The sequence below is a fragment of the Carassius carassius genome, chromosome 23 (genome assembly GCF_963082965.1).
Source record: "Carassius carassius chromosome 23, fCarCar2.1, whole genome shotgun sequence".
In the NCBI taxonomy this organism is placed as follows: domain Eukaryota; kingdom Metazoa; phylum Chordata; class Actinopteri; order Cypriniformes; family Cyprinidae; genus Carassius; species Carassius carassius.
Genome location: NC_081777.1, coordinates 5,598,138 through 5,612,318, shown reverse-complemented (window position 1 = coordinate 5,612,318; position 14,181 = coordinate 5,598,138). Strand labels below are relative to the sequence as shown.

Sequence of the window (14,181 nt, the reverse complement as noted above, 5' to 3'; positions counted from 1 at the left end):
TTTTGTGTATTTTAACTGTAGAAACGGTTGTTCCGAGTCGAAACTACGATTCAGAAAACTACATCAGTATATCATCATAATCGCAGCCGTTTTTGTCTTACGTGATCATAAACAGATGAGAAAGAAAACACACGTACAGTATTTTTGCTTAAATAGACAACAGCCTAATAAACGCGCTGTCTATCATTAATGTTAATCAAAGAACAAAAGAAAATCATTCACTGATCTTTACTGAAAATATTTAATAACTTTACTTGATTAATTTTTATTTTATTTATAAAAAGAAAACTATTGCAGTGTTTTTAAACTTTTAATTACAGTTTCTGTACCTGAAATTTAGTTTAGTTGTATTTATTTATGATATTGCTAATTGATTTGTTTGTTCCTTTCTTATTACTGATTACTTATTTAAAATTTATATTAATATAGTTGTTTTTGCTATGGTACTATTTTTTTTGTCACAGGCAAAATTCCTCTTGCTGTGTTTTGTAGGCTGCTTATTTTTGCTCGTTATTCAGCTGCAACAGAATGCTTTGTAAAAATGTTTGACATCTAAATGTTTGGCTTAATTTTTTTTATATTGGATTTTTTATCTTATTGGAATCGAAACTAGGAATCGATAAGAATCGATAAAATTCAAACAATACCCAACCCTAGTAAGAAATGTTACGAGATAAAATAACTGCTGATAGTCAATCATATTTACAGTACAAACCTTGTCAGTGAACTATGAGGGCAAAAAAAAAAAAAAAACCCGAAACACAATAATCGTTAATTAATCGTAATCGAGGTAAAATGTTCAATTAATCGAGGTTTTGATTTTAGGCCATAATCGTCCAGCCCTAGATCGTAACATTCGCATGTGTTTTTTTTTTTTATGATCCGCAAGTGACGTTGGTCAAAAGCAGAATCTGCCATTCAATCATATTGGCTTCCAAAACTTCTCCCAGTTTTCATCAATCCGTGGAGTATTTTTCAAAGTAAACATACAGAACGAAGGTTTAGAATCTCTTGATTACATTATTGGCATGATTTTGTCAAACATATAAATAAATACCATGGATGGTTATGTATTTGTTTAGGAACAACTGTGCTTCTGGCTGCCTGCTAGGTCATTTGACCCCTATCTTGCAAGCTGATTGGCCGAATCTTACAAACATTTCAGCCTATGTGTGCTGTATTATTCTGCACAGAGTTGGTAAAATTGAATTATTTTCACAATTATTGAAATGTCTTTCTTCAAAAAAAAAAAAAAAAAATTAAAGCAGCAAAAACAAAAATGTCTGTAGTACTTGTAGGCTTACAAGTATATATTATATACAAGTGTATATTACTTTTTGAAATATAAATATCATTATACTTAAAAAAAATTATTAACTTTTGATATAATATGATATCATATTTTTAAAAGGCAGATTATTCTGATTTCATATGGAAATATGTGCGTGGATTGATGCACTCGGTTTTATTAATTAGTGGTTAATTAGAAATAATAAATTTTGTATATATACACACACCTTTTAAAAAGGTCATTTTAATCTTGTTGGGCTTTTAATTACATAAACTGTTGTTTGAATTATGCAAATAGACCAAGAAATGAGGAAGTTGTGATATTTTGAAGTGTTTGATCAAGTGGAAGGTGTCAGTTTTTCATTGTTTTACTGTTATAATTAGGTACAAAATTGACCCCTAATTTCCGAATTTAAAAATCCCATAACTTTCTTAATTATCAGATTTTAAAAAACATGTTAAAAGGTATTTTTATTATCCATCATATGGTTATGATTATATATTAGTTTTCTAGTATTTATTTTTTTTGTCACATACCTACAATATGTGTAGTTATTTATCATCCGTGGCATTAAAGCAGCACGTGTTCACTAAATTGTAAAAGAATCAAAACTATAGAAAGAATTATCGTTATACTAAAAGAAAAGCTCTGGCAGAAATGGAATAGTAAAAGTCTGTCAAATCAAATATCTTTTGTAATCAAATTGTGAATGGACTTGAGGAAAAAGTCCAGGTCCGTACATAAGAACTAAACCACCAACCTTATAAATGTCAAATCTACCCTCAATGATGGCAGTAGCACCTGGCACGAAGTCAAAACGATAGGCCTCAGTTTAAAAACAGCCTCGCTTAAACGAAACCATTCACAGATTTCATATACATTCATAGTTTGATTTCGCTAACGTTGTGTTTGTAACACTTTGGCTAAACAGCTGTGGAATCCGGTTAAAATTACAGACAACTTAAACCCGCTTTATTTAACGTTAGATGTAGGCCACCGTTCACGAAACTCACTTACCGAACACGGTAAACCAATGTATCTCAATTAAATCAACACAACTCCGTTTTTATTTGGTTAACGCTTAAATTTCAACCGTCTTGACTCCACACAACGTGAAACTCGCCGTCACGCAGCTAATGCTAAGCTACGCATCTACTGCTGATGGCTTCTTATCAGGGCATTTTAAAAGTAGGATGTTTAACAAATGACAAAATACAGATATAATAATAGCATCTGGATATGTTGCTTATGTTGGAGATTAAGTGTAATACCTGAACTGTGTGAGAGAAAAAAAATCCATATTAGCGTTAGCTCTGTGCGCGAGATTGTTGGCTTTTGCGTCCACACACAGGCCTCACGCGAACTAACCCTCAGACATTCACCATTAACGGTCTAAACGACTAAACACTGATTATTATAAAAGACAATACATTTGAGAGAAACATTGTACTTCTTACTAAAGCGATTACCCGAATGCTGAATAACTGAGCCGAAAATATAAGACACCAGCGTACATGTAAACACTCGGCTAACGTACAAAGAAGCCATGAAATCGATTTAAAATGTCACTACGCACAACAAACATTTAACTTTCTATAAACTTACCAGATGTGGCTGAGAAAATCTTTCTGTGTGTTGGTGTTTGTGAATTATATGTGTAGAGTTGTGACATATATTTCGGGGTGTAAAGCGAGTGTGTAAGATGGCTTCCAGTCATCTTTAAACCCTCCCATAATCAGTCACATGAGAGCCCCATTTAATCCACAAAAACACCACGCGAATTAAAATTATTTAGGAAAATATTTTTTTTACGACTTCTTTCATATATATATAATACATTTTAAATATTTTTGATGTCTGGTTTTTAAAACAATAAATATTGCATAGCCTGTATGCACTGAATTTTATTTGTTGCGTCCTTTGTAGGCGTATGAGATAATCACAATTCTACTTCTTTAAAAGGATCATAATTACATGGCAACAGAGTTTAATTCTTACCTGAGCTTGTTTTTATCTTTGCTCTTGGCAGAAACCTGACATGTGAGTCATTTAATTAGTTAACATGTTTGTGCTTGACTAATTGGTGGTAATGTATGTAGGCTATTTATGTGATTTAAAGCTCTGAAATTAATTTCGATGCCTAAAAACATTCTTTATTATTATTTCTTATTTCTTGAGTTGAAGAGGTTTGGGGTGAGAAAAGTATGAATTTGTTGATAGAGACACCTGTAGGGTTGAGAGATTGTTAATTAATTGCCTTAAGTAGCTGAATGACTCTTCCTTTACCTGATGTATATACACAAAATGAACTGAATTTGGGCTTCAGCTTCATAGGACAAGGTGTTGGAAAATGGATAGATGGATTTTATAGTTCCATAGCTAAAAGCTACATTAAAGTGGCAACAATTTCTGAGTGATTTTTTTTTTCTTTCTAGATAGTAAACTGGAGCCACTCCAGCAAGCTTCACACACTCATAAGGTGTTCAGGGTTGTAGCAATCATTTTCACAGCCAGGTTTTACATTTACTAAGAGGGAGTATATATATATATATATATATATATATATATATATATATATATATATATATATATATATATATATATATATATATATATATATATATATATATATATATATATATAATATTATTATATATATTTTTCTTTCAGTGCTTGTCCGTGCGAAACTTGCTGCTAAGAAGCAAGAGTGTTGTAGGTGGTTACTGAGGTTTATATGTTAAAGTGCAACATCTGAAGTACATCTAACACCAAAAAAGAGTAATAGTGAAAGTGATGCGTGCCTTAGCAAGACATAGCCTACTTATCAGATGTTATGTAGTGTCCAGATTTATAATATTTATAATTAATCATAATTTGACTTAGGAACCATAAAACAAACACATTCCAAAAACTTGAACAAAAATGATTGGTCGACTTTCAGATGTTATTGCTATGTTTTAAAAAAATTATATATATATATATATATCAGTATGTATATATGTATATGTATATCAGTACAGACCAAAAGTTTGGAAACATTACTATTTTTAATGTTTTTGAAAGAAGTTTCTTCTGCTCATCAAGCCTGCATTTATTTGATCAAAACTACAGAAAAAAATTTAATATTGTGAAATATTATTACAACTTAAAATAATTGTTTTAAAATGTATTATACTTTAAATTATCATTTATTCCTGTGATGCAAAGCTGAATTTTTAGGATCATTATCACATGATCCTTTAGAAATCATTCTAATATGATGATTCATTATCAAAGTTGGAAACAGTTCTGCTGCTTAATATTTTTTCAGAACGTGATACTTTTTTGCTATGTTTTTAAAATATACATATTTTGTAATAACAATATACACTACTGGTCAGTAATTTGGGGTCAGTAATTTTTTTTTTCCTTTTTTAAAATAAAATCAATACTTTTATTCAGCAAGGATGTGTTAAATTGATAAAAAGTGATAGTAAAGAAAATATATTATTAGAATATATATTATTAGATTTTTTTTTTATTTGGAATAAATGCAGTTCTTTTTAACCTTTTATTCATCAAATATATTAGACAGCAGAACTGTTTCCAACACTCATAATAAATCAGAATATTAGAATGATTTCAAAATGATCATGTGATAGACTGGATGTAACATGTGACACTGAAGGCTGGAGTAATGATGCTGAAAATTCAGCTTTGCATCACAGGAATAAATTATTTTATTTAAAGTATATTCAAATAGAAAACTATTATTTTAAGTTGTAATAATATTTCACAATATTACTGTTTTTTCTGTATTTTTGATCAAATAAATGCAGACTTGATGAGCAGAAGAAACTTCTTTCAAAAACATTTAAAATAGTAATGTTTCCAAACTTTTGGTCTGTACTATATATATACTATACCTCTATACCATATATATAGCACTATACCACTCAAAAATGTATTATTATTATTGATTTATTTATTATTAAAAGATTTGGATAATGCTAAAATAATTAAATAAATATGGGAATTATGTAGTGGCCAAAGTTCAATAATTTTCGTTCTCTATTCTCTTTTACTTTTTAATTCAAAATATAAAGCTATTGTAATTTTAGTTGTGTTACGTGCTAAGATTTGTCAGTGCTAAACCACTGCAGCTTCCAGCAATAATGAGCAGCTCAATAAAGATCAAAGTGTGAGACTGTTCAAACTATGTCCATTAGTGCAGGATAGTGGGGGTGCTTGTGTTCTGTAAAGGAAATGTGTGGGTTTCTTTCATTGTTTTTGTAAAAAATTCAAATAAGGTGAATGCGTGTCCTTTTTTGGAGGAATATTTTAAATAGGCGTGTCTTGAGACTTTAGTCTTGAGCGTAAATCATGGGTTGGTTGTTCAGAGGGGTTTTTTATCACGATACACTGCATTCTTTAAGCCCGGAGTGGAGGACGCACACTTCTGAGACAATAGTATGGTCACAGTCACCAACACAAACATGGATCAAATAACAGAGAACATAATTCTTGAAGTGAGTATTTTTGAACTCTCAACTTTTTTTTGTTTTGCTGAATTGTTTATTCATGGTAATTTATGGTTAGATGTTTCCTGTGGTCCACTAGTCATAATTGATTTAATTTTCATTCTGTAATTAATAAATAAATTAAGAGAAATTTACGATACTAAATTAATTGTAAATGATAAGAACAACAGCAAAAATACAGTCCACATTAAATATCTATAGATTGTTTCTTGTGAATCATTTTGTCTAAATCACAGTTGTCTATATTGTTATTATTGTTGTTGTTATTAATGATTATTATTAATTGTATTATTAATAAACTATAATAATTAATCTAATTTTAAATACTGGAAAAAAAATCAGGAAGTGAGATTTCCTTTAAATAACTTCTTGCAAATGCAACCAGTTAAATAAATGACGAAGATTAAGCAGTAAGATTTAAGGACACAAATTCTGCACAAAATATGGTTTGGGATAAGTTGACGCAAGTCAAATCGGTAAGATAAGTAAGATTCACCATCTGTGTGTAAAAAGACCATCTGACTGAATCTTATTCAAACCCATGTGAAATAAATAAACAGACTAAACAGAGTGTTTGTTGGCCATTAGTGATTACAGATGGAAAAAACCACACACAAAATGTTGTCAGCGCTATCAAAACAGTAGCATAACTAGTGCAGAGATCTGTAGAACAAGTATGTTATGTCTATGCTATTTCATATTGTAGTTATATTTTCAAGTCGTGGCAAAAACATTCATAAAGGCACTAGACAAAGTTATCATCGATATAGCAATGGTTATTAATGAAAAGTATAACAGTAATAGGCCTATGTGTTGCTGAATGAATAACACAACTGATAAACAACTGATTTTTACAGTCTGGCAGAAATGATTAGTGGTTCCAAAATACATTGTCACATGACAGTAAAAGTGTACAGTTGCCAAGATGTAGGGGCTGGGTCAACTTGCCCACTGGCTCAACTTACCCCACTCTCCCCCAACTTCAATTGAAGATGAGGCAGAAGCAGGCTCAGAGTGCGAAGCAGAGCCCACTCTTATCAAAACATCTACAGTAAAGTCAATTATTACAAAGTGTTCTCTTTAAATTGTGTATTTGTAACAACTGGATAATTTGTTTTAACAAGCGCCCATCATTTGTGTTGTAATACTTTTTAAGGGCCTTCATTTTCTCTAAATTGATTTATCAACTTTTAATACTCTTTAAGACCCCATGTTGGATTGATCGTGGAGGTTTTCCATTGTAAATTTTGTGGTGTCTAGAAGAGAAATCAAATAATGTTGATCTAATTGAAATGTCTATTTCAGGATTTTGAAAAAGATTACTATGACAATGTGACAGAAGGACCTCCTGATCCAGTACTGTACACCTGCAACAATGAAAGTAACCCACTGCATCTTTTTCACACCGTGTTTCAACCTCTTGTATATGGTGTGGTTTTTCTCCTGGGCCTAACAGGAAATGGCCTCCTCTTGACCGTTCTGCTTAAACGGCGGAGGAACCTGCGCATCACAGAGATCTATCTGCTACATCTGTCACTGGCTGACTTGCTCCTCCTCTTCACTCTACCGTTTGCGGTAACTGAAGGGTTGGCCGGATGGCTTTTTGGAAACTTCCTGTGCAAGCTATTGGGCCTTGTTAATCGCCTAAATCTGGTGTGTGGGAGTCTTCTTTTGGCATGCATTGGCTTCGATCGCTACCTCGCCATTGTGCACGCCATCCCCAGTCTCCAAACCCGTCGGCCTAAGACCGTTCACCTCACCTGCGCACTGCTCTGGCTCCTGTGTCTATTTGTGACCATTCCCAATATGGTGTTCCTGTCTGTGGCGAAAGATAAGAACAACCCTTCCAGATTATTTTGTTCTTACAACAGCCATGCCATGCATGCAAGCAACTGGATGCTGACCAGCCGCTTCATCACACACCTGCTGTGCTTCTTTCTGCCTCTGGTGATCATGGGGTACTGCTACACAACTGTAATCATCACTCTTTGCCAAAGCCAGAGAAGTCTGGAGAAACAAGGAGCAATTCGACTGGCCCTACTGGTTACACTGGTTTTCTGCCTGTGCTGGTTACCATATAACATCACCATTTTCATGAATACCTTGGTGGTGTTGGGTGCCATGCCGGAGACCTGTCATACTCGCAACACATTGCAACAGGCGATAATAGTCACAGAGAGCATTGGCTTCTCCCACTGTTGTCTGAATCCAATCTTGTATGCCTTCATTGGGGTCCGTTTCCGAAGAGACCTCCTGCAGTTGCTTGCAAAGATAAAGTGTCTGCGTGTATGTGTGTCAGGTCAGCGCACAAAAAATTTGAACAGATTATCTGTCTCAGAGGCTACTACTAGTAGCCAATACATCTAATAGCAGCTGGAATTTTTTTTTATCTTTAAATTGCCAGCTATCTGTGATGTACAGCTTGTCCTGCATTCTAAGCCTATCACTGCACATGATGAAATGCACATACTGTAGTGCTTGAAATCATATAAATTTGGAAAATCCGTTAGTCAGAGGTTGAATTTCATTAATAAGCGGAGCTAAGCATAGTAAATGAAATGTTATTGTGCTTTGCATTGTGTTTTGAATGCATTATATTAAATACAAGATAACAAATGGTTTTGTAATAAATAATCGGAAATAAAAAGTGATAATCCTTTTTCCTGATTTTGTTGTTTTGTTTTTTTGATCATCAGTCAAAAATGTACCCTCACACACATCAAACAAGGTCAACAGAAAGTGAACTGATGTTTTTTCATATTTGTTATTAGATTTCTAATAAAACACAGTATACAGAACAGTTGCAAACAAGCACAAATTGCATCCTATTTACAGCAACTACATATATATATATATATAAAACCTTCCACAACAGTTTGGTAGCCAGAATGTAATTAGAACATAGAGACCCAAAGGCTTTTTCCTTTTGCCTTTGCAATCAAACACATTGATCTGAAATTTACATATTTTACAATTATATTAAAAAATGGCTTCAGATTGTATTACTTAACTGTAATGATAACCCTCAACAGTTTTCTTTCCACCAAAAAATAACTTCAGAATCAACTTAAACCAACATTTTTAGCATCTGATTGCACAGTTAAGTCAGTGGCAATAAAAACAACATGTACAAGTGAGAAATGGCCGTTTAGAAACAAGGTTTCTACAGTTTTACAGAGAAGCCAGATTAAAAGGGCATGTTGGCCATACTTCCAGGCCCATAGCTCAGTGGGCTGTCCAGGGACATGCTCCGTTGTCTAAGACTCTGGGGGCCCATCATGCCTGACTGTGAATGTGGAGGTCCCATCATAGGCCCCTGAGGGGACATGAGGGCACCCTGCTGGCCAAAGTGTTCCCCAGGGAGAGTCATGCCCCGCTGCTTAGCCTGCATCATCATTAGATTCTGCTGGGCCATAAGATTATGAGGGTGCTGCTGTGGAGACAGCATACCACGGGGAGGGTGGGATGGGTGTTGTAAGAGGTTGTTGGCCATCATGGCCTGCTGCTGCTGATGGTGTTGCTGGAGCTGTTGTTGTTGTTGTGGAGACATGACTGTCCTGCCCATCATGTGCCCTGGGTGGAATATGGGTCCCATCCCACCTCCTGATCCCATGCCCCTGGAGCCGATCTGAGGCATGCCCATACCTGGACGCATTCCACAATGTGAATGTGAGGGGTGTAGAGGCAGCTGTTGCTCAGCCATCATGTTCTGTAAGTTAGCGATATGGGGGTTGGAGGAGGGGACGTTGCTATGGGGAGGTCCAGATGAGGATAGTTGTTTAAGAAGTTGAGCAGATGAAGCCTGTGGAGGCAGCTGGCCCTGGAGTGGATTTTGCTGTGGCTGGGACATGGCTTCACTTTTGGGGAAGTACTGCAGGGTGCTGCTGGGCTTGTCCGCAGGAATGATACGTGAAAGATCGAACTCAGGAATGCCTGTATGTGTAGGCCTAATGACCTCACTCAGGTCTGGACCATCACCCATGGGCATGGATGGAAAAGAGTCTGGTTGGTGAGGAGGCCGCTGGTGAGACATGCCTTTGCTTAGAAGGTGCATCTGTTGGGGTTGTAAGACCTCTTCGGGGCGCTGGGGGTACTGTTGCCCCATTCCACTAATAGGGGAGTGAAGTGGTCCCTGCATGCGAGGGAATCCTCCCATCTGGTTTTGGGGATGCATTGGGGAAACATTACAAGGCCCTATCCCATCTGGAGGTCCCCCTCCACCTCCTATTATTGCTGAGGTCATTCCTGGCATTCCCATAGGGTTAGGGGATGGGAGCATAGGTCCAGAAGGATCGTGGGATAGCTGTGGGACTCCTTGGAGAACCATTCCCATTGGACTTTGCGGACCACTGTGAGGTCCCATTGAACCCTGCGAGGTGAGGAGCATTTGCGTAGACTGGTGATTTCCCATGTTGCCTACTGGAAAAAAGGTTACATGTAATAATTTTAATTAAACTTCTCTTTTAGACAAAGAAAATAAGATAAAGTAATATAACAGGGCATCAAACAATGATCTGAAGGAAAAAATAATGCAGTGTTAGTTCTGGATTCACTGTAAAAATCTGTACCTGACATGTTGATTCCAGGTAGGAGGGGTCTATCGGTTAGCATCTCATCATCTGATGTGGCGATTGTCTTGATGGCATCATGGTACAGCGGAGTGGAGCTAGGCATGGCATACTTTGACATCTGAGACATTATTAGGGATAAAGGATTCTGGGAGGGAGGGGCATCTTGTGAGGATGTGAAAGGCATACTAGGATTGATAGAGTTGGAAGGCTGACTGATGGGTGTTGAGTTAGAACTCCTAGGTAGCAGGGACATACCTAATATAAACAACAACAAAAAATGACAAACAAAAAACATGTAATTAAAGCTAAAGCATAAATATACACAAAACCCTAAAAATTCAAAACGTTTTTCATATTTCACTTCTAGTAGTATCAGTACCTCTAACTTTACCTGTATCAGTGGAGCTGCTACCTCCATTGCCTGCGACCTTGACACTAGAAGGCCCCCCAGGGCTAGGCATAGTATTCTTGGGTGAGGCAATCCAGCCAGGTGAAGCAACAGGCAAGGTTGGAGATTTAAGGTGTCCAGGGGAGCCAGACGGTGAGCGAAGACCAAGAGAAGGGCCCATTACCTGGGGGGACTTGATAGAGGTCGAAGAGGGTGTTCCTGCCCCAGAGGCTGCAGGTGGAGGAGGGTGAGTAGGACCACCCTGTGGTAGTTGGCTGGGTGATTTCAGGCCTGCTGCAGAGGGTGAAGGCATGAGGGGTGATGGCTCCTGACTAAGAGAGGGCGATTTGAGCTGGTGAGATTGAGGTATAGCTGGGGATCCCATCTGGTTAACACTAATGGGCAGATCAGGAGGGTGTCGGGCACCAAGGTCTGTACCTCTTGAGCCAGGGTTCATGGGAATGTGACTAAGTCTTGAGGTGTTGCTCATGTGGGGAGGACCTGGCTGGTCTGGTCCAAACATATCAGGGCCTGGCTGCTGCATATATGAGCCATCACCCTGACTAACAGGAAATGAGCTCTGGTTAGAAAACTGAAGAGGTCCATCTGGGCCAGGGATCATTCCTTTGTTAGCACCACCCCGGCCATTCTGTGAAGCCCTAATGCGGGAGATGTCATCAGGGTTCAACATCTCCCCAAGTTGCCCGCCAATTCCTGGACCCCCCCTCAGCTTCTGAACCAAGAACTGCTGCCCCTGTGGATTCAAATTCATGCCCATATTCATATTTAGGCTACCCCCTAAAGGAGAGTCAACTATGTCTCTCATTGTGGGGCCACCATCACTGCCTACTCCACCAATAGGAGAGCCCATTATAGTCCGAGAACCAGGAAAGTCCATTGGATCACTACGGGAGGGCGGGCCTCCTCCCATTCCAGGATTGGGGAAGCCTGGTCCCCCAGTATTATCCATCATCCTAGGACCTCCAAGCCCTGCCTGCTGTTGCTGTCTGGACAATTGCTGCAAGTCCAATCTATGGAGTCTGCGGAACATCTCTTCCCGTGTTATGGGGCGATCCAAATCACCCTGAAAGGGCTGGGGAGGTCCCCCAGGCCCCCCTGGTGGATAGCACCCATGAAATGGGCCTCCACCACTCATGTTTGGAGGCATCTCTTCTAGCCAACCCATGCCTGGCCTTGGAGGTCTTTGAGGACCCAACCCCTCCATACCTATAATTCCTCCAGGACCTTCTGGGTAACCCCCACCCCCTGAAGGACCTCGCATCTGTCCAAGAAACCTTGGCCCTCGAGGACCTTCCTGATGCATGTCTTTTAGTCGTGAATTCCCTCCCATTCCTCCCCCTACCATTGGCCCTGGCCCCCACTGTTGGTCACCGGGTTTACTATGATATGGTGGTGGGGGTCCCCTCATCAGCATTTGAGGCCCCCCAGGCATGCCCATCTCTGGCATCATGCGGAAATGCTGGGGATGTTGGTGGGGGTTCATCTCGTGTTGCCGCCTTTTCTCCTGGTAGTACTCTTCTTGAAGCTTCCTCCAAGCTAGCTGCTCTGGTGTTACACCTTCAGGTCCCATAAGGGGCCCCATGTCTAACCCTGAGGGTGAGGAGAGGTGGTGGGAATGAGGTGGCATAACATGGTGTGAGCCCATCAGTGAGTCATCCAATCCAGGCCCACCAAGATTCTGTGTCTGTGAGATGATGGACTGTAACGGCTCCTCATACTTTTTTATTCCACCAACAGGGGGCATACCAGTTATACCAGCATTGTTGCTATCCCCCACACCATTCTCACCATCTTGCAAACCTCTACCTCCATCATTACTATTATTGTTATTAACATTAGTGCCATTAGGATTGCCATTTTGTTCCTCATGGCCTACACTGGCTCCACTACGGAGAAGCAACCTCTCAATGTCTCGAAGAGTCTGTAAAGAGCGTTCACGATGTTCCAACTGCTCCTTAGAGAGGCCATCTGTGTTTCCTGGCCCTCCACGTTGGCCCAGTTCGCTCTGATGGCATACAGATAATAGAGAGGGACTTGACGAAGGAGACACACCTGCACCATGGTGGGCAATAATACCTGGCCTGTCCACTCTGTCTGGTCCTGAAACTCCCACAGACTGTGGGCCGGAACTTCCTTGGCCCAGTGAATGAATTGCAGAGCGGCTGATGCTGTTTGACATTCCTCCTCCTCGGAGGGTTTGGGCTGGCTCACCATCTGGATGCCCTGTAGAGGAAGGAGTGCAAGTGCCTTGAAGGTGTCCACCAACAACTCCACCAACAGAACCTGGCCGAGGTGTACCACTTTGGGATTTGGGTGTGCCAATGGGAGGACTGTGACTAGAGCCAATCTGCTCTGTCAGGTTGGAGAGTTTTCCAATGCCAGAAGACTGCTTAGACAAATACAAAAAAAACAAAAAAAAAGGAAAGAGAGAAAGAAATGGGTGCTGTTAATGCCATTATTAATCTCAGGTCAATACATCACAAAAGACTGTAAAACTGTACTGTTCCTCATCAAAACAGGAACAAAGATAAGCATTGTGATTTAAATAGCCATTTAAACAAATACAGTGCCTTGCCACCATGCACCTGCAAATGTGGATTCTGTGACACCATTTTTCCACTCTACTTACAAACATAAACAAACCCATGTAATTTAGCAACTTAATATAATAAAAATATGAAGACATGTAGGTACACCGTGTGTCTATACATATAGACTGACCTGATCCAGCTTGGTACGAGGGACATTCTGCTGGTGATACAAGAGGATGGAGTCTGTGTGGCCATGCAACACTGCTTCTGCAGCACTGCAGAACATAAAAAAGGGTTGTTAAATCTACTTAACAACAAAGAAATTAGGGGGAAAAACAGTTTCCTATGATTTTAATAGTTTTCTATTCAGTCACATGACAATGGCTTGTAAAAGCACACTCCTACACCTGTTAAAAGATTGTGGTGGAAAACTGGCTGCTAAGATGATACTTGCATATAAATCATCTCCTTTGTTGTGGCCTTCACAGAAATTTCCGGCTTAGACATGGCAACATATGGTAAATATCCCATTTGTTCAAAACAGATTGTCAAGCTGCAGAGACTATTAACACTGAGCAAAGCAATCATACTGACCTGTTGGCTAGGCTGGTGGTGAAGACATACACTACTTGCTGAGGGGGACGAGGATGTAGATCTGTCCGAATACCAGGTCCACTTAGTGCTGGACCTCCTGGATCACTAACATGGCCTGTGGCAGATGAACCAGAGTGGCCCTGACTAGGACAGATCACATTTTCACCTGTGAGAAGAAAAAAATGTGAATGAGTGATAAAAAATATTTGTAATGGCATAAAATTTATCACAGTTTATTACAGTTTTTATAAATTTTAGATGGGTC

General features: G+C 38.7%; 3 protein-coding genes across 4 annotated transcripts in view; 1 reads left to right on the top strand and 2 right to left on the bottom strand.

Annotated features, from left to right (window-relative positions):
* The window catches only part of ddx6 (DEAD (Asp-Glu-Ala-Asp) box helicase 6), a 28,435-nt gene extending 25,409 nt beyond the window's left edge, over positions 1–3,026 (bottom strand). Inside the window, exon 1 of the mRNA XM_059506083.1 lies at positions 2,897–3,026. The gene's annotated coding sequence lies outside the window, so the exon portion shown is untranslated. The remainder of the gene's footprint in view (positions 1–2,896) is intronic.
* A 2,631-nt stretch (positions 3,027–5,657) lies between these two features.
* LOC132101271 (C-X-C chemokine receptor type 5-like) lies at positions 5,658–8,190 on the top strand. The gene is made up of 2 exons (XM_059506087.1): positions 5,658–5,799; positions 7,117–8,190. The coding sequence occupies exons 1-2, from the start codon at positions 5,743–5,745 to the stop codon at positions 8,176–8,178; spliced, it is 1,119 nt and encodes a 372-aa protein (XP_059362070.1). The 5' UTR covers positions 5,658–5,742; the 3' UTR covers positions 8,179–8,190.
* Positions 8,191–8,556: 366 nt separating this feature from the next.
* Positions 8,557–14,181, bottom strand: part of LOC132101270 (B-cell CLL/lymphoma 9-like protein) — a 46,067-nt gene continuing 40,442 nt past the window's right edge. Inside the window, exons 5-9 of one of the 2 annotated variants that reach the window (XM_059506084.1) lie at positions 13,917–14,082; positions 13,513–13,597; positions 10,774–13,177; positions 10,380–10,637; positions 8,557–10,230 (exon numbers count right to left, since the gene is read on the bottom strand). In XM_059506084.1, coding sequence (XP_059362067.1) covers positions 8,999–10,230; positions 10,380–10,637; positions 10,774–13,177; positions 13,513–13,597; positions 13,917–14,082 — 4,145 coding nt within the window. In that variant the 3' untranslated portion in view covers positions 8,557–8,998. The remainder of the gene's footprint in view (positions 10,231–10,379; positions 10,638–10,773; positions 13,178–13,512; positions 13,598–13,916; positions 14,083–14,181) is intronic. The other variant, XM_059506085.1, reaches the window with a different exon arrangement.